The sequence below is a fragment of the Pelmatolapia mariae genome, linkage group LG3_W, assembly GCF_036321145.2.
Source record: "Pelmatolapia mariae isolate MD_Pm_ZW linkage group LG3_W, Pm_UMD_F_2, whole genome shotgun sequence".
Lineage (NCBI taxonomy): Eukaryota > Metazoa > Chordata > Actinopteri > Cichliformes > Cichlidae > Pelmatolapia > Pelmatolapia mariae.
In genome coordinates, this window is record NC_086229.1 from 25,723,737 (window position 1) to 25,749,114 (window position 25,378).

At 40.6% G+C, this 25,378-nt stretch overlaps 2 protein-coding genes across 2 annotated transcripts in view; both read right to left on the reverse strand.

Annotated features, from left to right (window-relative positions):
- LOC135932637 (NACHT, LRR and PYD domains-containing protein 14-like) overlaps window positions 1-15,028 on the reverse strand; it is a 42,575-nt gene extending 27,547 nt beyond the window's left edge. The window contains exons 1-9 of the mRNA XM_065470137.1: window positions 14,940-15,028; window positions 14,754-14,855; window positions 9,977-10,039; window positions 9,427-9,505; window positions 9,039-9,264; window positions 7,172-8,942; window positions 4,445-4,618; window positions 4,087-4,260; window positions 689-862 (exon numbers count right to left, since the gene is read on the reverse strand). Coding sequence (XP_065326209.1) covers window positions 689-862; window positions 4,087-4,260; window positions 4,445-4,618; window positions 7,172-8,942; window positions 9,039-9,264; window positions 9,427-9,505; window positions 9,977-10,039; window positions 14,754-14,855; window positions 14,940-15,028 — 2,852 coding nt within the window. The remainder of the gene's footprint in view (window positions 1-688; window positions 863-4,086; window positions 4,261-4,444; window positions 4,619-7,171; window positions 8,943-9,038; window positions 9,265-9,426; window positions 9,506-9,976; window positions 10,040-14,753; window positions 14,856-14,939) is intronic.
- Window positions 15,029-23,125: 8,097 nt separating this feature from the next.
- The window catches only part of LOC134621368 (NACHT, LRR and PYD domains-containing protein 3-like), a 32,756-nt gene continuing 30,503 nt past the window's right edge, over window positions 23,126-25,378 (reverse strand). The window contains exons 11-12 of the mRNA XM_065470138.1: window positions 23,834-23,880; window positions 23,126-23,658 (exon numbers count right to left, since the gene is read on the reverse strand). Coding sequence (XP_065326210.1) covers window positions 23,126-23,658; window positions 23,834-23,880 — 580 coding nt within the window. The remainder of the gene's footprint in view (window positions 23,659-23,833; window positions 23,881-25,378) is intronic.

Consider the following 25,378-nt stretch of genomic DNA (forward strand, 5'->3'; position numbering starts at 1 on the left):
GGATACATGCGTAATAGCATCTTGGGGTTATTATCTTGCCCAAGATGCAGACTGGAGGAGACTGTGAAAAACTGTCTCTGGTAGTTTCTTCTACTCAATCTTTGATGTTTTCTTCACTTTCTTCATCAGGTTTTTAGACATATTCCAGAAGGTAGTAAGACTTTCTGCAACCCGCTATTACTCATGTCTAGTTCCAGCTGGTCACAACCACTGGCTGATTTCTTTGTCAGAACCTTCAAGGATACCATTCTGGATCAGTACAGGCTGTTGGTCAGTACCCCTTCCACTGTTCATTCACAAGTCCGAAGTCTGTAATCCTTAATCAAAATCGTTAATCTGAGAACAACCAACAGCAGCAATACCATCTAGTAACAATTCAAAAAGTCACCAATCCTGACACGTACACACCGTCCAATCAGCTTGATTGTCACCAACCACACTTTCTCATCATCTGCACCTGTGCTTTGCTCCCACCATTCTCTTGTTTGCAGGTAGTGTATATGTGTATATCCTCTTTTTCTGTGGCTGCTTTGGATTTCTGCTTTATGGACTTTCTTTTGGTTCATTTTGGGCCAATAAGCACTTTTCGTTTTCACTTTCTTTATTGTCTCTGTATTGTCCACCTGGTTCATCTCTAAATTTTACTGTTTCCAGCTCTTTCTTTCTCTATCAGGGGTTCTCTCCATACCTGAGAGTATCTAGTCTCCAGCTTGGATCCTTCAGTCCAGCTAACAGCAGCTTTATGCCTGAGTCTCCTGGATGATTGTAGCTCAGGTCCAGTTCTCTCAGATGGCAGGGATTGGAGTTCAGAGCTGAGGCCAAAGAAGTACAGCCTTCATCTGTGATCAGACAGCCTGACAGCCTGCAGACACACAAACAAAAAATTCATCCTTTAACAATGATTTTCTATTTGTCTGAATCAAATACATCTACCCATTTCTATCCATTCAATTTAACGTTTGAGCAGATCTTAATGCTGGTAGGAAGAAAGAAATGTATTTTGCAGGTAGATGTCTTAAATGCCCTGAATAAACAGTCCCACCAGGCACATGATACACCACTTCTTCCACTCATCCATCGTGTATCAAGCAGGGAACGCCCCTCCAGGACATTCAGGCTCTTTCAAACCCAGGCTTCTCGTTGAGAATAGTTAGTCTCGTTGAGTTAGTGTGTGGGGTTGAGAAGTACCGACTAGATATAGCTGGGCTCCCTGCAATGCACAGCTTCAGTCTCCTGGAGAGAGGCTGGTCTCTGTCTTAGTTTTGAGTTCCCCTTGGTGAGAAGACGTCGACTGGTATGGGTATCTTAGTTTCCCCTCGGCTTGCTGCCTGTACGTTGGAGGTTTTCCAGTAGACCACAGTTATTGTTCTCTGTGCTTTCAGCTTTGGAAACAGGTTCTGACTGTCATTAGCACTTATGCGCCGAACAACAGTTCAGAGTACTCTGTCTTGTTGGAGGCCCTGGTCGGGGTACATTGAGGGTGCTCCACCTGGGAATTCTGTCATTCCAGGTAATGAGTAATGGCCTCCCGGATCTGAACCCGAGTGGTGTTCTGTTATTGGATTTCTCTGCAAAGAGCAGTTTCTCTACAACAAACACTATATTCAAACATAAGGGCCTAGTGCACATGGTACTAGGACACTCTAGGCCGCAGGTCAATTATCAATATTTAAATCATATCATCAGAGCTGCCGCCATATGTTCTTCCATTTGGGTAGTTTCAGAATCTCATCTCAGTCTCAGCTGACTGGGCATCTTTGCTTAGATTCCTGCCCTTGCAACCCAGGCCAGAATTACCGGAAGAAAATGGATGGTTGGACAGATGGATGGATGGATGGATGGATGGATATTGTGGTTACATGGTCATTGCCACAAGGCACAATAATAAATTTAAATTGAGAGATTGAAGTGATTTCATCATCATCTGTTAAAAATGGTAGTGATCAGTGTTAACAGGACTATTGTGATTGGTGCAAATATTCTTGTAACTAAATAATTAATGCCTTTTATTCCTTCATTTTTGGTAAAATGAAAACACATTGGTCTTTGTTATTTAGTGTTATTTTAGTTTTATTTTGAATTAATTGAAAACACTTCAGTCAGAATCCACCGATTTTTGAGGTGGTGTGCCCTGCCTTGGTTTGTTCTACAGTGTATAAAACACCCTCACCATTTTCCTTGTTTGGGTATTTCTCCAAAATGTGGTGATCATACTTATTTACAATTTGGTATAAAAATAATACTTTTTTATCTTAGAGGAAATTATGTGGTCACAGTTGCTCCAAGTGAATGGTTATTTCTCTGCGTGTGACTAGTGACCTGTCCAAGGTGTACTCCTCCTCTCGACCTGTGGTAGCTGGGATAAATCTATAATAAAACTAAACAAGCAGCTCTGTAAAAAGGCTGCATAATACAGAAAGGAATAACACTGAAAGGTTTACACTGAAGTCCTGATGGAGTGACAATTTTGACTCAGATGTAAATCTCCTTGTGAGAAAATAACTTTTAAAATATATATTTAACAATTCCAGATGTTTCATTGGAAGAAAAATATAAACAGTAAATAGAACAGTAAGAGAATTTTCCTGAATCCCTAATAGACACAAAACATCTCATTTTCACATTTCAAATTTCACATTTCAATGTAAAAAAAAAGCAAAATTGATATATTCTGGACACAAGTAGGCCTAAATTTCACCTCTTTTATTCTTGCCTTTCTGTGCTCTACTCATGTATTGACCCATGTGCCTGTTCATCTTAGCCCTTATTATACCTGAAAGGAGCTTCCATGTGGTACTGAGGCAGGTTATTGGTCGGTAGTTGGATGGGGCCGGCCCCTTCTGGGATCAGGACTGTCCGGCCTTTGGTTAGCCATTCCAGGTGTCTAGCAGTCAGCTAGCAGCTGGTTCATCTCTGCTTCCAGATGCTCATGGAGTGCAGTCAGCTTCTTCAGCCAGTAGGCATGAACCATGCCAGGGCCTGGCTTGGATGTCTGCCACTGTGATGGTTACTGGACTCTGTTCAGGGAGGTTGCTGTGGTCTGCCCTCAGATCCATTAGCCACTGAGGATTGCATTAATGGGTTGCATCCTTCTCCAATATGCTCTTCTAGTATTGCTCCGTCTCCAGCCTTGGTGGTGCAATTCTCATACTGTTCTCCTGCCATTGAGAGTACCCCTTGGCTGGTTCTGTGGAGAACAGCTGGTTTATTCTCTTGCCTTCTATCTCTCTGGTGTATTTCTTCAAGCGGCTAGCCAAGGCCGTGAGTCATTGCTTGGCAGTTTCCAAGGCTTCAGGTATGGACAGCTTGCAGTACTTCTTAGGCACCTTATTTGTCACACATTTCTGCAGCTCTGACATTTGGCAAACCTCCCTCCCTCCCTACCTTGATCTTAGCCTCTAGTCTCCTTCTCCATGGAGGGTACAGCTCCTTGCGATTGTTTAACTTGTAGCCAAGCATCTCACAGATCACTCCTGCCAAAGTGTAGATCAGCTTGTTAGTCTCGGTAATTGTGGCTGTAGGTATCGTCCGTAGCGCTGCACTTACATCATTATTTTATTCTATTCTCTATAGTTGTTTACAGTATTTTATTCTTATTAAATTCTAATTTTTCTATATGACTTTTGCACTGTCCACTTCCTGCTGTGACAAAACAAATATCCCACCTGTGGGACTAATAAAGGTTATCTTATCTTATCTTCTCAGGGTAGTTCACATAGTCTTGGTAACTGGCTACAGGATCCAGGTTTCAAGCTTCGCCATAATCCTGTCTTCAGGTCAGTTCCTCTCGCACTCAACGATCCTTCTCCTGTCGCACTTGGGGCTTGGTACCCAATCTCAGGTGGGAGTGATGATATCTCTCCCCTGACCAGTTGTCCTGGCTTGCCCTTGCTATAGCGTTTGTGTTGTACCTTGTCAATCTATAGCTGTGAGAGCAATCCCTCCTTTTGAATGTTGGAAACCTGAGCTACTAGTTGTTTCGTCATCAACATGGATTTTGGTAACATATATATATATATATATATATATACACAGAACATAATTCGCAGTTTAAATGATTATCTGTGGAAAAAATTTACTTCTGACCTGAGAGTCTTCAGTGTACACAGTGCACTATTTAATCCAGCAGTTAGAAGCTTCACTCCTGAATCCTGCAAGTCGGAATTATTCAGTTCCAGCTCTCTCAGACTGGAGGATTGAGAGCTGAGAACTAAGGACAGCGATTTACAGCTTCTGTCCAAGAGGTTACAGTTACTGAGTCTGCAGAATGAAAGACAATCTATTAAACAAATACCTATGTAAGCCTCATTAATAGATTTTGAAATATTAAATCATTTCTTTTTTTAAGGAAACATTTTTAAAAGCACTTAATATGGATGACTTTTGCTGTGGATGACTGGTTTTAACTGGTTAATTCTAAAAAAAAGAATATTATTTTTCTGACCTCAGAGTACACAGTTTAGAGTTTAAACTTTGTAGTCCAGCTGCCAAAAGCTTCACACTTGAATCCTGCAGGTTTTTGATACTCAGGTCCAGCTCTCTTAAGCTAGAGGACCGATAGCTGAAAACTGAAACCAGAGCTTCACAATGTTCCTCTGAGAGTTCACAGGTGCTGAGTCTTAAAAATAAACACAAAAGTGCAGTGTAATCAGGTTGTAATAACTAATCATGTAAAGAATACTTATTTTCTTGCATTGAGCAAATTACTCAAACTTAACTTTAACTTTGGAACTTTAACTTCTTAAAAATGCTGAAGAGCAACGGTAAATGGATAGAGTTGATCTTTATTAGCTAAATCGTTTAACTGATAATTTTGTGAGTAAGTAAAAACAAACAAAACAGAACAGAATAAAAATTGATTTGACCTTAAAATATTCAGTTTGGCATGTGGACTCTCCACTGCAGCAAACAGAAGATTCACTGCTGAATCACTCAGGCTGTTGGTACTCAGCTCCAGCTCCCTCAGATCACAGGACTGCGAGCTGAAGACTGACAACAAATCTTCACAGCCGCTCTTTGAGAGGTTACAGCTGCTCAGCCTGAAAAGAAAGCAAAAACAAAAAACAATATTAAGATTAACTAAATGATTAAACTAAAAAAATATAAGTCTTGAAGGCCAAAAAATCTTAAAATTTGTAGAAACCCAATTACAGAGATTTACCTTAAATAATGCTTATGTAGCATATACTGGGCCTTGGTGTAGCTTCTAAATTCATTTATTAAAAAAAAAAAAAAAAGCTGTTTGGTTCATTTCCCTTCAAAACCCCCTCCCTAAACGCCCCAATGTCTTTTGATTGGATAATAAAGGGCAGTCACTGTGACTCTATGTCCTTCAATTTCTAGATTTTAAATGCAAAAAAGGAAAAGAAAAGAGTAAACCTCCTAAAGACATGATTATAAATAAAACCTTCTTAGATGCATTTTCACATTTTAGAACCTGATTGTGTTATATGACAGTAGACAGCAAAAAACATCCACAACAACAAAGTTTACAGCAGAATATCTCTGTTGAGAAATTATCCTAATTATCTGCATCATGTAACACCAAAATTAAACACTAGCTGTATAAAATTGTTCAGTTTAACCCTCTGGTGTCAGCAGCGACTCAGCCACTTCAACTTGGGTCGAAAGTGCGGTATTAGGAGTTTCTCTGGTGTGGTGTCATGGGTTTGCTTCTGTTTTCAGCACAGGTAGGTGGGGCGGTGTGTCACAGGATGCTGGCACACTGGCGGTACATCAGACGTCATTTGATGGAGCGTTATTTAGGAGCAGCGTGACAGACGTCTTGTGTCGAGTATTGTGGCCTCCCCAAGTGGTAACGTGTTTGTTAATTTCCGCGGTGTGCATTATGACCAACCCATGTTTTGGATTTTGTTTGCTTACCTGTTGTCCTGTATCCTTAGCTGGATCCACCACCTGCTTGCCTGTCAGCTGTTCGTGAAGCCATATTTCTGGGGCCACTACAGAGATCAATCTCAGCTTTACTCTCGTATCCCAGAGATCCTCACCCGAGCCTGTACAGCCAGTGTGACAAGTGAGCTCTCCAACTCTTCCCATATTTATTAGCACTTCTTATCGGTTGTTCGGTATCTTCCCCTAAAGTTTTGCTTTTTTCCATAGATCCTGTGTGCGCGGATTACCCCTTTCCCTCTGAGTTCGTGTCAGCCCCCTTCCCTGGTTTCCCATCCTGTGTAAATAATTCTGACACTCTAAATTAAGAGCACTTCCTGCATTCCCTGCGCTTCTGTGTGTTCTGCCATAGAGTCCGTTCACTCAGCATAACATGCAGACTTCAAACTATATACCAGTTTTTGAATTGTTTGATGGGCCACGTAAAATCAGAGTTATGATAAAAAAAATACATGCAATGGGGTTTTTTTTATGAACAAAACAGTGGTGTTTACAGGGGAAGAACGGTATAAACTGCATTTTCTACAGACAGCGCTAGCAAACACTCTCCGCTAGCGAGTGAAAAAAGAAAAAGACACCCCTTCCCTATTGGTGTTCAAGTTTACCATGTCAACCAATCAAAAAAATGATATGGCAACATGTGGCACTTGGTTGTTTAGGGAGAAGGGGCAGTTTTAGGAGGGACACCTGCAACGGAAAGCGGGCAAGCGAAAGAAAGAGAGACTGCAGACATGTGTGAGACATTAGTGACGTTTAGCGTGTTTGGAGGTTATAGTTAGTGTGTTGTGTAGTTATTGTTTTGTATTGTGTGTCAGTTATACTGCTGAATGTGACATTTGCTCCAAAAAAGCCATTTTTAGGTGAATAGTACCATATAACTTTGTTGTTTCCAAAACACGTGCATAATTTTTAGAAATCTACAATTTCTATTTACATTTCAAGTTATGAAAATGATTTGTTAAAGAATGTTTGTGGGTTTTACAGTAAAAAAAATATAACTTTTTCTACTCGGATTTTGAATGTTTTGTCTGAATTTAGATCAAGTGTGCTAATACAGTATGCCAAAATGGAAAAAAAACAAACCCTCAACTGTTCCAATACTCCTGACACATAATGGATCCCTGCGGGTTTTTGCTTAGGCAGCGGTTGTTTACTATTTACTTACAAGGCAAGCTTCTTTGAACCTTATCAAGCCTGATTTTTTTTTTTTAAAGTAGAATCAAGATTTTAAGAATGAAGTGACGATCACATATTTACTTACAGAGCTTTTTTGGAGGTCTTGACCACAGGCAACAGCCTCAAAAGAGCCTCCTCTGAAGCAGAGTATTCCTTGAGGTCAAACACATCCAGAGCCTCCTCTGATGACAGTAAGATGAAGGTCAGAGCTGAGCACTGAGCAGGAGACAGTTTACCTTTGGAGAGACTTCCTGATCTGAGGGACTGTTGAATCTCCTCCAGTAGAGAACGATCATTCAGTTCATTGAGACAGTGGAGCAGATTGATGCTTTGCTCTGCAGACAGATTCTTACTGAGCTTTTTCTTGATGTACTCAACTGTTTCCTCATTACTCTGTGTGCTACTTCCTGTCTGTGTCAACAGGCCTCGTAGGAGAGTCTGATTATTCTGCAGTGAAAGACCCAGGAGGAAGCGCAGGAACAAGTCGAAGTGTCCATTTGGACTCTGTAAGGCCTTTCTCACAGCAGTCTTCAGGAAAGATTTGTGTTTTTTTCTTTGTTGTTCTTCCAGCAGATTGATTCCAGAGTTGATGAAGGTCAGATGGACATGAAGAGCAGCCAGAAACTCCTGAAGACTTAGATGGATGAAGCAGAACACCTTGTCCTGGAACAGTCCTCTCTCCTCTTTAAAGATCTGTGTGAACACTCCTGAGTACACTGAGGCTGCTCTGATATCGATGCCACACTCTGTCAGGTCTGATTCATAGAAGATCAGATTTCCTTTCTGCAGCTGATCAAAAGCCAGTTTTCCCAGAGACTCGATCATCATCCTGCTCTCTGGACTCCAGTGTGGATCTGTCTCAGCTCCTCCATCATACTTGATCTTCTTCACTTTGGCCTGAACCACCAGGAAGTGGATGTACATCTCAGTCAGGGTCTTGGGCAGCTGTCCTCCCTCTCTGGTTTTCAGCTCATCCTCCAGAACTGTAGCAGTGATCCAGCAGAAGACTGGGATGTGGCACATGATGTGGAGGCTTCGTGATGTCTTGATGTGGGGGATGACCCTGCTGGCAAGCTCCTCATCTTTGAATCTCTTCCTGAAATACTCCTCCTTCTGTGGGTCGGTGAACCCTCTGACCTCTGTCACCATTCCAACACAGTCAGGAGGGATCTGACTGATTGCTGCAGGTCGTGTGGTTATCCAGACGTGAGCAGAGGGAAGCAGGTTCCCCCTGATGAGGTTTATCAGCAGCGCATCCATGGAGGTGGACTTTCTAGGGTCAGTTAGGATTGCAGTTTTGTGGAAGTCCAGAGGAAGTCGACACTCATCCAGACCATCAAAGATGAACACAACCTGGAAGTCTTCAAAGCTGCAGATTCCTGCTTCTTTGGTTTCAGTAAAGAAGTGATGAACAAGTTCAACCAAGCTGAACTTTTCCTCTTTCAGCACATTCAGCTCTCTGAAGGTGAATGGAAATATGAACTGGATGTCCTGATTGGCTTTGTCTTCAGCCCAGTCCAGGGTGTATTTCTGTGTTAAGACTGTTTTCCCAATGCCAGCCACTCCCTTTGTCAGCACTGTTCTGATTGGTTCATCTCTTCCAGGTGAGGCTTTAAAGATGTCTTCTTGTCTGATTGTTGTTTCTGGTCTGGCTGGTTTCCTGGATGCTGTTTCAATCTGTCTGATCTCATGTTCATCATTGACCACTGCAGTCCCTCCCTCTGTGATGTAGAGCTCTGTGTAGATCTGATTCAGAAGGGTTGGGTTTCCTGCTTTAGCGATGCCCTCAAACACACACTGGAACTTCTTCTTCAAGACAGACTTGAAATGACGTTGAAAAAATCCACTGACAATTCCTAAAGAAACAAAGAAGCAGTTATCTACTAATGAGGTAGACTTCAGTAAATATTCCAGTCAAGAAGCAACTTATATCTTTAGAGTAATCATCTTACTGCTCTGCAGATGGTCAGCCAGCTGCTCCTGCTTCATTCTCCTCAAGAAATTCAGTGTGATCCCCAGAAAAGCATTTTTGGTGCTCCTCCTCAGCTCTTTATCCTCATCCTCCGAAATCTCATCCTCTTTCTGACTACTTTCGAACACTAAGGATGATTGATTAAAAGTCTTATGGATTTTCTTCAGCTCATTCTTCACAAAAGTGATTATGTTGTCCTCCAGCAGCTGAAACAGAATACTTTATGAATGATCCAATGAGACTGAAATCATGGAGCCAAACATAAGATCCATTTTGGACACACTGACAACCCACTGCTCTACAAAGAGCAGCATGGAAATGACTGTGAACAGAATAGATGTAAAAGTAGTTGTTGTAAATGCGCAGACCATAAATATGGAGTCCAGGTGTGTTTGATGGTGCTGGGCAGTCTGACCACTGGGAGCCTCTGAGCTCTGCTGGTCCACTCTGTGGAGGAATCATAAAGACTTCAGTCAAGACAGAATGAAGATCCAGTCCATTTGGCAAAGTCAGCTATTTATGTGAGTACCCATAGTTTAACTGATCACAGGGAGAGTTGAAATGTTAGCTTTGGGTTTTGCTTTGACATTTATTTGCTCTGCTGACCACCAATCCTCAGAGAACCTCAGGGTCAAATGTTTTAAATCATTGGTAGTTACACTCAGTAGCACAGAAACAGAGCGGGAGGGAGAGAGAGAGAAAGAGCCAGGGACAACAACCTCACATTAGAAAGGTATAGTGATCATCCACAACTATTTTCAGTTGCAGATGATAAAGGATTCAGAAAGTTTAATCATGCAGGCCTATATGACAGAGAATATTACGGAAGAGGATTAGGGCCACTGGAAAAAAAAAAAAAAGAATTCTGAGATTAAAGTCAGAATTCTGACTTTAATCTCAGAATTTTGAGGTGGGCACCTGCAGGCTTCCAGCTTCACTGACAGCGATGTGTCCAGTTTGTACGGATGACGATTAGGGCCACTGGAAAGAAAAAAAAAAAGAATTCTGACTTTAATCTCAGAATTCTGACTTTTTTCTCAGAATTCTGACTTTTTTCTCAGAATTCTGAGATTAAAGTCAGAATTCTGACTTTAATTTCAGAATTTTGAGGTGGGCACCTGCAGGCATCCATCTTCAGTGACAGGGATGTGTCCAGGTGTGCAGGTGGAGACCTAATTCACTAAACATGGTGGATATAAATGATTTTATGCGTGGCCGAGGAGTCCCAGAAGATGCTATTTTATTAATGGAAGAGCAGAAGGTGAGTAAAAAAAGAGAGATACTTTGGCGTCTCTTATTTTTACAGGAAAACAGTTACAGTACAGTTACGGTTAGCTGTTAGCATGCTTGTTAGCTTATAATGTTATATAGGAATGAACGTGTTTCATGATGTTACAGTATACTCGGTGAATTGACGTTTTAACTGTTGTTGATCGCAGGATCTTCCCAGATGGGTTCGTTGCATTTTATTTTATTGTTCTACTATTTCATAGTTTTTCAAGGCAGTTAAGCGGAGCTGTGTTACAGATGCTAGCCGCCTGCCAATAACACTGGTATATTTGATATTGGCAGTAAGTTACACTTAGTACAGCGGAGGAGAGAAACTGTAATGAATGTTTATGCGGATATTTCACTCAGAAAAATGGGTGGCGCTCATACACAGCCACCGACACAGCCCTGGTTGTTGTTCTGATGGTGGCCGACTGACGATCCCCTCACAACATGTTAGCTAACACAAACTAATGTTGTGCATGTAACTGTGTATACGTTAGTGGTACAGCGTCGGAAGAAATGAGCAAACTGTTAACTGTTTATAATGTCAGAATGACGTCATCGTTCTCCTGCACTGTGTAATGTATGTCAGCTCAAGAAGGAAATCATATCTTATACTCTGAGCTGCCCAGTGCACTTAACGCCTGCGTGTGGAAATGGTAGGCTGCACTACAGTTCACTACCGGTAAAAAATAAACTTAATACAGTATTTGGGTTTTTTTTTTTTTTTAGAACAATACAATAAAAAGTGCTCGCTGAGGAGCGCTGCCATGTTGAACTTTGACCTCGGAGTGACGTGACGTTTGTTTGAACAACCAATAGAAGTGCAGAAAGTCGCAAATCAGGCATATTGTTCGCATAAACACAAAAATAAATCAATAAATAAATAACGAAATAATCCCGATGTTGTGCCAAAGAGTGATTTGCAATGTTACTTTGTGTTCTATGTGTAATACCTTTGCTTAAATGACTAAATGGACTGTGTATTTATGACTCTGCGTTATAGTCCTACATACATAAGTAACATTCATATGTACAGATGAAAATGTACAGAGATATGTACTCAAGCGTGTACACAAAAGTCTACTGCTGATCGAGCTGCACAGTTCTCATACAGTCTCATGCAGAGGGCGTGGAGGTGTTGTCCATGGTGGATGTTAGCTTAGACAACATCCTCTCCTCCCCAGTCTGCTCAGTGGATTTTAGTGGACCGCTAAAGCTGGCCCTCCCGACCAGTTTGTTAAGTTTCCCCCTGTCCCTCTCTGCCATTCCACCACTCCAGCAGACCACAACATAAAAGACAGCAGATGCCACCACAGTGTCGTAGAACATCCTTAGAAGACGTACTACCTACATCATAACCAATCAAGTCCTGCCTTTTTTCAAATACAGATTAGGATTTACTATTTACTGAAAGGCTATGCATTAGTTTGCTTCTTTCATTATTGTGTTTCGCCCTGCATAAAATAGATAGCTTTCCTGATAACTACAGTCAGTACTCTCCTGCTGCCATTAGCGGTGACCTAAGAGGCTTAACCATAATATTGCTTTGCAGTGTAAATGTTGCAGAAAATGACTGTCTTTCTTCTTGTGTGCAGATTGACTGTGACATCATAGCACTGATGATATATATCTATATGGATCATAGACCTGAAATAGACTTCCTGTACAGCTTGTGCAGCATCGCAGAATGACAAAGTGATCCGCGGCGATCAGAAAATGTGATGTCAACACACTGCATGACGAAGATTGGCTAAGTCAGGGGAGTCACTTTATGAGTCATGGGGGTGTCTCCTTCACTAAAATCAAAACTGCCATTTTCATTTTGGTAAAAAAGAAACCCACTATGATGCCCAAGACATAAAGTCATATACCAAGTAGCGTTATATTATTACCTCAACGCCCTCCTTTGTTGTGGTGTTCATGTCGCACAGAAATGATCTCACAGGCTTTTGGATGCATTGCTACAATGACCCCATACACAATAGATCAGGGGTGTCGAACTCCAGGCCTCGAGGGTCGGTGTCCTGCAGGTTTTAGATATCACCCTGGGTCAACACACCTGAATGAAATGATTAGTTCATTACCAGGCTTCTGGAGAACTTCAAGACATGTTGAGGAGGTCATTTAGCCATTTAAATCAGCTGTGTTGGATCAAGGACACATCTAAAACCTGCAGGACACCGGCCCTCGAGGCCTGGAGTTCGACACCTGTGCAATAGATAGTCCTCGACTGTAATAGAAAACTGTCAAAACCAAGTCAAGTTAAGGTGAGTAGGCAGGTCCTAGTGTAAAAAGGGCTTCAACTTGCCTTACCCCCTAAACTAGAGCTGGGTGATATAAGATTTTTTCATATCACGATATGTTTTTTTAATTTCAGGCGATAACGATGTACATCACGATATAAGCCAAATAACTATATTTGTAAGATTTAAATGTGCCATTGCTTACGAGTAAAATGTGAAATAATCTGCAGCTTGTTTTGATTTAAATATTTATTTCCCATAATAAGTTCAACAGGGTAGATGTACTTAAGGAATATGAGACTTCAGTTTCAGATAAATAAAGCCAAATATTGCAAACTAAACAAAAGGCAGCCTCTAAAGCGTTTAAGTTTCAAAATAGAACAAACAAAACAGACTACTAAATTGTCAATTCCACTTAGAAACAAAATTTTAATTCTAAAAATAAATCTTAGTCAATTTTGTCTGTTCTTCTGTAAAACGAACTAACTTTTGTCAATATCAAATAAACTGAGAACTAAAAGGAAATTCTCAATCTCTCCTTGTTGTATAGCTCAGCTTTTCAAACAGTTTTAACAGTTACTTTAGTCTGACAAAAGCCGAATGACGAATTAGCACTTCCAGTGAGAGATTGAGCATGCACCGGTTTATTGTATTTCCAGACTTGCCTTTGGCACAATTTACAGTGCGCGCTACTCTGTTTTTTGTCAGACTTGAAATAGCCGAAATACCTTCACACTACGGAACTTCTATGGCCCTTCCGTTCGATAATCTCTGGAACCATCCTCGGTTTTTTCTTCGGTAACCTTCGCTCATGCTCTCGGTTGATTTTTCTCTAGTCTGCAAACTCATTTCCTTCATTACCCGGGCGGCCCGGCTGCAAACACAAATACACGTGCGCCTTGGCACTTCTGCTGCACGTAACAATTCATGTGACGTGACGCTGCGGCTGTGATTGGTTCGGCTCTGCGCTACTTAATTTGGATTGGCTGTTCTTTTTTTTTTTTAGAGGACAAGAGAGATGAGGCCTATCGCAATAGTTTAATTTTTCTATCGAGAAAAAGTTATTTCGCAATACATATCGTTATCGTTCTATCACCTAGCTCTACCCTAAACCCGTTTTTTCCCCTCTTTGACACTCAGGGAGGAGGGGAGAGTCATAACTCCATACCGCCACTGTGATCCTGCAGTATAACCATGTGAAGAATAAACTTGTATAATGACAATAAAAATTATCTTCTGTTCAAAACCCTGACTATCAGAAAAGTTGGGGCATCATTAAATTTGAACGAAATGAAAATAAAGACTCATCAGCTAAATTTTCCTTTCTACATTTTAGCAGTTTAGAGAATGATTTCAATTTTTAGTGGATTGTCAAAAAAGTGGAGATTGACTTTAGTTTGTAAAAGTTAAAAATAATACCCAGTGTTTGAGTCATTTTTGATGCTCTGAGTCTTATGAGTTAAAGGGAAATCTTTGCACCTCCTCTAACTTCCTCCAACATACAGCACAACATGACTGATAGAAGAAAACACAAACAGGAGCATCACTTCCTGATGGCTTAATTGAATTTTCAGTTGTTTTGAAACCAATGCTTTGCGGAGATGGGATTGAGGGAATGATGTATTTGCACTGCAGTTTATATCCAACAACATCAAATAGTCAAATCAGCTCTCAAAGTGTTCATGTTAATAACAGTTCACCTCTCTGCTGCAGATGCCCGCTGGATTTTAAAATTAATTGGACGATCTGAAGACCAGTTACTCTTTAGGGAGACAAAGCTGGGATCAGGTTCAGGTTCAGCAGGTGTCCCATGGATCCTGTTAGAAGAAAATGTGTTTTTTATTTGCAGCCACAGAACCTGTTGAAGACTTCGAATACTTTTGTGGTGGATCCATTCCTATGGTAAGGTCGGACATGAGAAGAGTGTGCAGTCAGATGGAAAGGACACAACGACCAAGACTGTCCAAGCTGGGGCTCGAACCGGGAACCTTTCGACCTTCCCAACCTTCCGATTACAAGGCGAACTCCCAACTCTTGAGCCACGATCGCCCACAACTGCACAATAAATTAAAACTGCTACACAAGAAGGAAACCCCAAACTAGTGTTGGCAGTGTAAATCAGTGTTTAAATCAGACACCAAACTAACATCAAAGAGTTGATGTTAGTAACATCTCACCTCTCTGCAGCAGATGCTTGCTGGGCTTTAAATTTAATGGCTTCATCTTTAGATGCATCACTCTTTAAGGACACAGAGCTGGGTGGAGGTCCATGTTGGTTCCTGTGAATAATGATGGAGCAGTGATGTGAGTGCTGAGCTGTGACATGGAGAAGAGTCATGGACAGTTAAAGATGGCCATCTCACCTCTGAGCTTTGGTCTGGCTCTCATGTTCCCCACACAGAGTGGTTTTAGAGGGAGGGACTCCCTCCTCTCTGTCCTCACACTGATCCATGATGCTTAATTCACATCCACATAAGCTCACACACACTTTCTACCTTCACCTGCAGAGGAAACACAAATCATTCATGTGCACATCAACTTAAATCCTCCTTTCCATCATGTGTGCTGTCCAAATATCAGCTGCTTCTTTCCTGCTTCATCTCACTGTCAGCTGTATGCAGTCAGACAGCAGTGTCGCTGACACACAGATTCACTGTGCCTGGAAGCTTCGGTCATATTCACAGTGTGAGTTCAGGTTTTGATCTCAGAGCTTATATTGAGCCATAATAGCTCCTTTAAACTAGCTCTCCTACTCTCCTCTCTCTCAAACTCTGGAGGGATGGGGTTAGGGTTAGCTGATATTGATAACGTCATCAGATATTTAACACATTGTTAAAAATTTCATTGTATACATTGACTCAAAAAACTATCTGAACATATTAGCAAATATCAGACTGGAGGAAGCAAAATAAATCATTTGATGCCATTGAAGGTCAAATGTCACTGCTGGATACCAACACTGTTGCTGCAGATACAGGCTGATGTTTAATGTTCATCAATCGCCTTCTGCTGCTGTTGTTTCTGGACTCTGAGCTCTTAATGACATCAGTCTGCACAGTGATAACACTTCTCTTTATACATGTATGTTTTCTTTTTTCCAAAAACTCTCTCCTTTTAAACTCATTTATTTTTCTGCACCGTATTTGTTGACTTATTTGATTGACTGATTCAAAAAAAGGAAACTAGTTACCATGAGTAAATTTCTGGTTAATAATGTGCCTTCCTGCAGTCTCTAGTTTTGCATTTCAACAGTTTGCTATTTAAACCAGCTGTTGCTGTTTTGGATTATACCTCATCCACACAGTCACTCCTCCGGACCCCTGTCACTCTATACTGCTAACAAATTTCTCAGTCATGTATTTTAAGAGTAACACTTTCATGTGTCGCTGTCAGCTTATATTGAACGGGATTTTCAGAAAAGTGTTAAGTGACTTTTTTTGTAGAAGTTAGAATAACAACCAGTGGTCGAGATATTTAAGATTTAATTTTATCTGCATTGTCACTTAAATTTATTTCCTGATGTAGAACTTTAACAGATCGTTTTAAAAAACAAACAAACACAGCTAAACAGCAGAGTGAAATAAAAGCTGTCAGTACCTCTACATTTATAATATTATAGTTTAAACAGCACACACGTGTTACTGACCTGTTCTTTATGAATTTCTCAAAGCGTCCCAGTGTGAATTAATAAACACATTAGTTCAGTATTTAATGAACTGTGTACAAATTTCTGAATGATGCCCTTTTTGTATTAACACAGTGGTTCCCAAACTGTTTTTGCTAGCCCCGCCTTTGTTTTACAAGATAATCCTGTAGTTACTGTCTCTCCATTTAGAAAGGCAGAGGCGTCAGCGTGTAATTATTTTAAATGCAGTTGTTTTTTCCTGTGTAATAATATTCAGCATTGCTATCAATACATTTTTTCAAAAAAAATGCATCTCTGTGCAAAATGGTTTAAAAAACATAAACAGCTGTGGGATACTCTTTGTCCAAGACAGGGGTAACAAATCGTGGCAGGATCACCGTGATAATACTTGTATCCCACTTAACTTTACTGAATAAACAGCTAACATCGTTCAGGAGTAGTTGGTCATTATAAGAAATGTCTGTAAACTAAAAATCATGAATGTGTTTGTTTGGACAGCCCAGCGTGTGCTCCCAATGCAGGGGAAACAAATTCTGTCAGGGAGACTTACCTTGGTACTTGTGCAGGTGAAGCCAAAGGCAAGATATGCTTCATCATATTTCCTAGTCTTTGGCTTGGAGGGAAGTTGGTTTGGAAACATATTAAACAATGCTTCAACCGCTGCTTTGCATTTGTGTGGGAGCCCCGTCAAAAGCCTCTCCACTATCCTGGCAGTGTCCAAGTGTTTTCTTTTTTTGTCATACGGCATCGGCCAGGCGTTAGCTCTGTGCTCCCCCCTAGTGCATGCACCCCACACTTTGGGAACCTCTGTATTAACAGGACTTACATTTTCTCTTATATTTTCTCATTTTTAGCTAAAGTTCTAATAAAATACATGAGTTTTTGAAAATAACAATTTTGGTTTTACGTGTGTCTTTCAAAGCTCTTAGCGTTAGCTTGGCATTAGCATGCTGTCTGACTAGGTTAGCATAAGAGCTCTGACAGGTGTCTCATGTGTAAATATTAAACACAGTGACACTAAAGGAGGTAAAAGTGCTAAAAACACTGCACCTGAGTTGAACTCACAAGCAAACTAGAAGTACACAAATATAAACGTAACTAAGAATGGCGGACACACTCGGCCTCGTTGCTACAGCTGCGAGTCCGTTACCGTGAACTATGGAGCGGCAGATTTGTGCTGTTTGTGCTGGAACTAAACTGCACACAGCTGATGTTAGCCAGGAAAACATTACACACTGACTTTAATGGAGAGACCGGAAATAAAAACAGTTTGTTGTGTGAGGAAATGAATCAAATCATCATTTGATGATGATTTTCATCAAAGTGTTTGGGTCCAGTCGATAATTTATAATAACATAAAGGAAAAAAGAAGGGAAACTTACAGTTTGTTGAAATTTGTCAGAGAATAAAGAATCTTGTCTCCACACCCCGGACTTTCTCAATGTGTTCTTGTCCTAACTCATGCTGTGTGGCTTCAAAAGCTCCTTGGCTTTTCTTAATTTTTTCTCCACCCATTTAATCCAGGGTTTATTGGGAACTGAAAACACCACACAAGCTCAGACATGTCACATAAAACAGCACAGAGTGAGTAAAAGTAAAGCATGAGACTCCCCAGTGTAAAACACATCAAATAAGTAATTTTTTTCCTGCAGTTTGATTGATGCAGTCAATGACTGTGGAGCTAATCGGAGCCTCATGAGAACTCAGAGTCCTATTTGAAATCTGTTAATCATTTATTCAGTGCAGTGATGTCCTGATCTTCACGACTCTGTTCTGTGTTTTAATCACATTAGATAACAATGATAAACAGATTATTCCTGTCATCACATTTCTACAGAGGCGTGTGCTGCTGAGTGAACGTGTTCATACCAACAAGTCCAAACTTGATGCACTAGGCAAGGAGAAAAAGCTGAGCTGTTACCTGGAATCAATCAGAGTTGCACATCTGAAAATTTAATAAAAAGTGCATTAAAAAAATAATACTAATTTCAGTATTTTTACACAGAAGAAATTGTATAACAAGGATTTATGAGCTGCAGCTACAGGAGACTAACTTTCCTCTGCAGATAACAGCAGTGTGCACGTGAGTGTTTGTGTGTGTACGCAGCAGTTGTAACGCCCAACAGGAACTAACGGTTGGTAAAACCTGAGTGATGTGTGAACTATACACTTCAGCTTGCAGGATGTGTGTCTCTTTGTCTTTGAACATTAAAGCTGGCTTTAGTCTTTACTCAAAGCTGGTTTTAAAGCAGCTGACTCACAGTCAAGTAGAAATTAAAAGTCTGAAAAAACATGTCCACAGAAGTCTCCCGAGGCAAATTTTGATAGTTTTAAAGAAACTAACAAACAATGAAGCTAAGGATACTTCCTCTATATTTTATTTTATTTTATTTTATTTCAGTTAGCTGAAATTAGTTTTTAGTTTTATTCATTTAATGACTTTGTTATTGAAGGCAAATAAATGTTATAGAAGCTGGAACTTTACAGTTAACCTCAGAGGAATTCAAGTTAAAAGTTAAAGATATGTTTTGAATGAAGTAGACTTATGAATTTATTATTATCATTTATGCTGTATTTTCTCAACCTGTTTATTATAAACAGATGTTTGATTTCAAAGCTAAGATGAAAGATGCCCTTTTATTGAAATACTTTAAATTGTAGTAAAGTTGCATTTCTACATTTTAACTAAAAAATAATATTTTACACTAATGTTTATGAACTGTATCTTTTATTTTTGTATTAAATAAATAAATTACTAAATAAATCTTGTAAATGTTAACAGTCAGTCAGCTGCTTGGAGACCAACCAGCAAGAACCTGAAACCATCAAATTCATCTTTTTGATAGTGTTTGTTGATGAGTCCTCAGTTTCAGTGTTCCCATCTAAACACGAGCAAACAAAGATGGTCGCTCACAGTGGACGTAAATGGCTTCTTTCACTGCTCTTTCAAACCATCTGTCCTCTGTCCAAAATGTGAACGTTGGCATCCTCGAAAGAGTGACCTTTGTCCTTTAGATGCAGATGAACTGCTGAGTCTTGTCCCGTGGAGGTGGCTCTTCTATGTTAACATAGAAAGAGGAGTGAAAGAAACCATTTACATCCACTGTGAGCGACCATCTTTGAACAGAGGTGGTGGTTTACGACACCAGCTGTCTGCCATCTATAATCCAGTTTTGAGATCCCTTCCCAGACGCCTTAACGCCCACTCACACCCTGGGCCATCTGACCTCAGGAAATCACATGATAGGCTCGGGCCAGGTTTCACAATGAGCTCACCCGAAACCCTGGCTGATTGGGACCCACGCCCACTTTCACACCTTGGCTCGTGTGATTAGGTAGAGGATCATCAGGGGGTCCTTTGTCCCTCTTTGGGGGGAAACTCCCACTGGGTTTTAAATCTGGGACTCTCCACCATTCACCCTTAGAACTGAAGAAGCTTCTTGGATGAGAGGTGAAACGTCTTTGAGCAACTTAAAAAAGTCCAGAGGCTTTTCTTTTCAAGCTCCTTAAGCGAGCAGGGCAGAGAGACACAAAGAAACACCAAGTTACACAGATGGACTGACGACGAAAACAGGCAACCACACATTGTAGCTGTGTCCGAATTCAGGGGAAGGATGCTTCTTGGATGCTGATTTGGAGGCAATGATGTCACAGTGACGCAATGAAGGCTGTCTGAATTCAAAGATTACTCCAAATGTGGTGACAAATGCATCCTAATTGTCCCAGAAATTTAAGGATGGGTTCGATGTATCCTTCGTGTCCTACCATATTCCAGGATTCATTGCGGGCTATACAGGAGATTTTTCTTCTGATAGTAATGGTGGTCAAAGTGGGAGAGGAAAACACTTTCAAATGTAAATATATGAAACAAATTTAACAAAAGTTAAATTGTTATAGCGGTTGTGTTGTTAAGCTATGGCCATCTGCATAGAAATGTTTTTTTTCTATTATTGAAATAACTCTAAAATAGCTTGTATAGTGGGTCCTGCGGTTTTTCATTTATTGCCGCTTAGATACAGCTAATTTTTTTTTTTTTTTAATGAATCTTTTGGTGATAAGTTGTGGGGAACAAAGACCAAATGGCACAATTTATTAAAAAGGAGGAGAAAACGATCACCTTTTCACTGGGGTGAGGAATTGGGCCACTGTGGTAGGTACAAAAATAAATCAATTGACACATCATATTTATATGAGTGCTGTTACGTGTATGTTTCTTTTCTGTCTCCTTTTGTTTGCAATTCCCCTAGGTACACAGACTGCAGGCTGGTGTCGATTTGGGGATCTCCAGCTAATTAGAGAAAGGAGGCTTTGATTGGGCAAACCAGGAGAGCACACCTTGATAAGGAGACTCACCTGTGTCTGGGCACAGCTCTCTTCCTTCCTTAGAATTGTGTGGCACATCTGTAAAGCTCCTCTGGTGTATTTCTTTTGTTTCAAGGTTGTGGTGGGAGTAAAGAAGACTAGGTAAGTTTGGAGACCCCATACACTTACTCATGTAGAGTACTTTCTGTAGTGATGGCCAAATAAAGCTTGCATTGAAAAACGGTTCATTACTTGAAGCTTTTCAACACAGTCCTCTCTGGTTGAAGGTTCAAGGTTCACATGCATAGTTATTAGGGCTGCACGACTCCCGCAGGCACAAAGAAATTACGGAGGCTATTACTTATCACCTGACCAAAGATATATCAACACTGTGCAAAACGGGGGATTTAGGAAAATGATCAACACACTAGACAAACGCTACACAGTGCCGTCCCGCAACTATTTTTCTATTGTTGCACTACCTGCTCTAGACACGCAGTGTCGAGCAACGGTGGAGAAAGAATTTCAAGCAGTACAACATTTTGGGGCAACCACAAAATGTGAGGCATTTATTGTTTTTATTGTAGTCCGTCATCTCCTGGTGTAGGTGTGCTGAAGCGGGCGGAGAGCAATCCTGCAGCAGCGTTCTGCTGTACGGATCACTCTCTGGAGAGCTTTTTGGTCCTTAACACAGCTGTTTCCAAACCAGGATATGATGTTCTGTGTGAGGATGCTCTCCACAGCACCTGTATAGAAAGTCCTGAGGATCTTTGGAGAGACCCTGAACTTCCTCAGTTGTCGTAGGTGGTACAGGCGCTGCCTAACCTTTTTGGACTGGATCTGAATGTGGGCAGATCATGTCAGGTCTGAGGAGATGTGGACACCGAAATACTTGAAGGACTGCACCCTCTCCACTGGAGCTCTGTGCTGACTCCCTCTAAATTTCACCACCAGCTTCTTGGTCTTGCCAACGTTCAGCTGGAGATGGTTGTCGTGGCACCATGATGCGAGATTCTTTACTTCATCCATGTAGGCTGTCTCATCGTTGTTGGAGATGGCACCCAACACCACTGTGTTGTCAGCAAACTTCACAATGGTGTTGGAGCCGTGGGTGGCCACACAGTCTAAAGTGTAGAGGGAGTAGAGCAGTGGCGAGAGGACAATTCAATTCAATTCAATTCAATTTTATTTATATAGCGCCAAATCACAACAAAAGTCGCCTCAAAGTGCTTTATATTGTACAGTAGATAGCACAATAATAAATACAGAGAAAAACCCAACAATCATATCATATGACCCCCTATGAGCAAGCACTTTGGCGACAGTGGGAAGGAAAAACTCCCTTTTAACAGGAAGAAACCTCCGGCAGAACCAGGCTCAGGGAGGGGCGGCCATCTGCTGCGACCGGAAAGGACACATCCCTGTGGTGCTCCTGTGTTGATGGTGATGCTGTTAGAGACGCATCTACCCACCCTCACCACCTGAGTTCCGCCAGTGAGGAAGTCCAACACCCATGCACACAGACGGCTGTTGAGTCCTAGTCCCTCAGCTTTGTGCACTATTGTGCCCAGCAGACTGTATCCCCCACTTTTGTTTAATAAATTTGGGTCATATGCTTTGCTGCCATTAAACTTTCTGTTTATAACACCTGTACCAAGTTTCTTGAGTTGTAGTGTTATCCCCTCCTGCCCTTGAGAAGACGTAATAGTGCGGTTTTACTAAACCTCATGCTATACAGCAGTGGTCCCCAACAATTTTAATGTCAGACCGGTTTAAAGTCAGAGACAGACTGGCCTTTAAGGTCTCACGGAAAAATGCAACAAAATAAAATAATACAACAAAGACAAAAACTGAGGTATTTTGTAATTATATTAATAAACATAATTGGCTAACTTTATTCACAGCGTCCTCCTGAAAATGCGCCGACAACATTGAGACTAACATCCCATTTATTTTTTAATTTTTGTATGTATTTTGCTATTTATTTTATTTGATCTTATTTTATTTTACTTTGATTATGCTATTTGCATATGTACAGCACTTTGTGAACCCTAGCTTTATTTTAAAGTGCTTTATTATTAAAGCTGATATGGTATGGTATGGTGTGGTATGGTATGGTATGGTAAGATACATCAATTAAAAAGGACAATTTACAAAGTCTGATCTATATCTCTTCTGTACTTATAAATATGAAGACCTCTAAAATCAAAAGAGCTCAAAATTAACATTAAGAAAGAGAAACAAACATTTGGATTCAATGGATTTGGGTTTAATGAGCTCAGACTTGTTGAAAATGCAGAGGAGCTGGTTGTGAACTGAGCTTCAGACAAACACAACATACTGATATTCACTGTGAAGTTTTGAGTGGAAAAAGACAGAAAAGAAACATGTGGATCCTGGAATAATGAGAGCTTCCATCTTTAAAGGACTGAAAAGGAAGAAGTTTACATGGCATCATTTAGAACAGTTTAAAACATCAACTGATTGAATCCATGAATCTGAAAGCGTGTTTGTGAGTGAAAGAGACAGACATGTACAGACTGAACTATCTGTTCAACAGTCAGAGTGTTTCTCTAACAGGAGACACTCTTTGCATTTAACTCAGCACAGGGACACTGAGGAACCAGGAGGCCAGACTCTAAATCCAGGATAAAGAGTTTCAGTGAATGTGGTGTTGAAGGTGTGGAGGTGGATCAGAGTGTCAGAGGAGACTCTGTAGAAGGACAGAGTGCCAGCAGGACAGTCCACATACACTGCTGCTCTGTTAGAGACACAGGAGGAGGAGAACGAGATAGATGTTACTTTGTTACTGTGCCAGACACGACAAGGACCATCATCAGAGCAGTACAGACTCCAGGACTGATCATTTCCTCCAAACCAGCAGTCATTACAGTCTCCTTTTCTTCTGATTCTTCTGTAGCTCACAGATATATAAACTTTTCCTCTCCATTCAACCTCCCAGTAACAGCGACCAGTCAGACCATTTCTACACAGCAGCTGATAGAAATAATCAAATCTGTCTGGATGATCAGGATATGACTGAACCTCCTTCACATCTGTCACCATCCTGTTGTTGTCAGACAGTTTGAGGTTTGTGTGTACTGTGTTTGTGTCGATTGTGAGTTGACAGGAATCTGATGGAGAGAACAAACACAATCCAGCTGCAGTTATTGATCCATCATCTGTTCATTGATTGACACTTTGATGATGACTCCTGACATCAGAGATGTGAATGAATGATGTGACAGTTTGAAGATGGTTGAATGTGTGCTGCTTTGTTTTCATGAATCCCATTAAAAACACACTTACACTTCCTCAGACCTGGTCTCAACCATCGGACTCCAGCAGGCTCCACCCTGAAATGACGAGGGGGGTCAGAGCAGCACAGTCTCTTTCAGCATGCACACATGGACATTACATGGCTCTCATACATATAATGTTAGACACTGATAAAGGAGCAGTGCAACATTTTCACAAGTTTACTTCAATCCATTCGTGGATCAAACTACTGATGATTAGGACTGATCCTGGATCTGTCACTACACCATTGTATTGAATGGAATATGACTGATTTACACTGTGGCCTACATATATTCCGCTTCTGTTTAGCTGGAAAGGATGCCTCCTGCCTTTGCTACCAACTTTTTTTCTCCTCTTGGTTTTAGTGTGGTTACTGTACGCTACCTGTACTGTGTATCTACAGTAGATAATGGACAACTAAAATCTGCAACTTACTTCAGTTGTTTTATGCAGGTCATTTATTTAAAAAAATGTAAAAAATTAAATCCTATATCTATGCCCATTCCTCACTTAGCTAACAATACTGCTATTCTTGTGCAAGCACCTGTTCTGTCCTGAGCAATAATGTGTTGTTTAATTGTAGCTTTTGGAATTTCAAAGAAAAAAAAGGACATTGATCTTATGAATCAAATGAATCTGATTCTTTATTATTTCCTTCTTCAGAGATGATCCTATGTATTGTGTCCCCCCCTTTTAGGCCTTTTATTTCCAAAAGTTCTGTCCATCACTTATCCATTTCATGACCAGATGTGGGCTGCTGGAGCCTATCCCAGGTGACAAAGGCAATTAAAATGATAATTTCCATGACCCGAGTCACTCATCACTATTGTTGATAGTTTTCTTGAGTTACCCAATTCAAATCAACTTTATTTATATTGCACCAATTCAACCAGCTCAGCTCTATGTTTCACAGTGCGTGTTTGCCAGTTAGAAACTGTGTGTGGAGTTAGGAGATACAGGTTAATTTAAGGCAATGTTACTACAAGGTTTTTAAGCTCTGGAAACCCTACAGTCAGCAACCTCCACTTTATTTATCACGTCTCATTTTCTAATTGTGGTTTTCATACCACACACCAACACAGGGTCGGGCTGTAGCCTCATTTTTATATTGTTAAATGGTGATTATGAGATGGTGAGTTTCAGATAATTTTACAAAGTAACATGAAAGAAATGTTATAAAGAGTGAAATTAATTAATTTCTCCTAGTAGTAAATAAGTAATGTACTGTTCTATTTTTAATAACCGTGTTCTGTGCAATATGTGTAAAACTCAAATAATACTTATTTGAGTAATGACCAACAAGAAAGTGATGCTTGCACTAAATGGTTATTGCTGACTTATGTCTCTGAAGTCAGGCTACCGGTCCAGATGGTGTCAGCCCCAGAGTCCTGAAGACCAGTGCAGAGCACCTCTGTGGGATTCTGCAGGACCTATTCAATCTTAGCCTGATCCAGGAGCAGGGTACAGTATTGTAGAAGACTTCCTGTCATGTTCTGGTACCAAACAAATACAGATATTAAAGCAGACAGCCCTGTGAGGATCATGTTCTTTGAT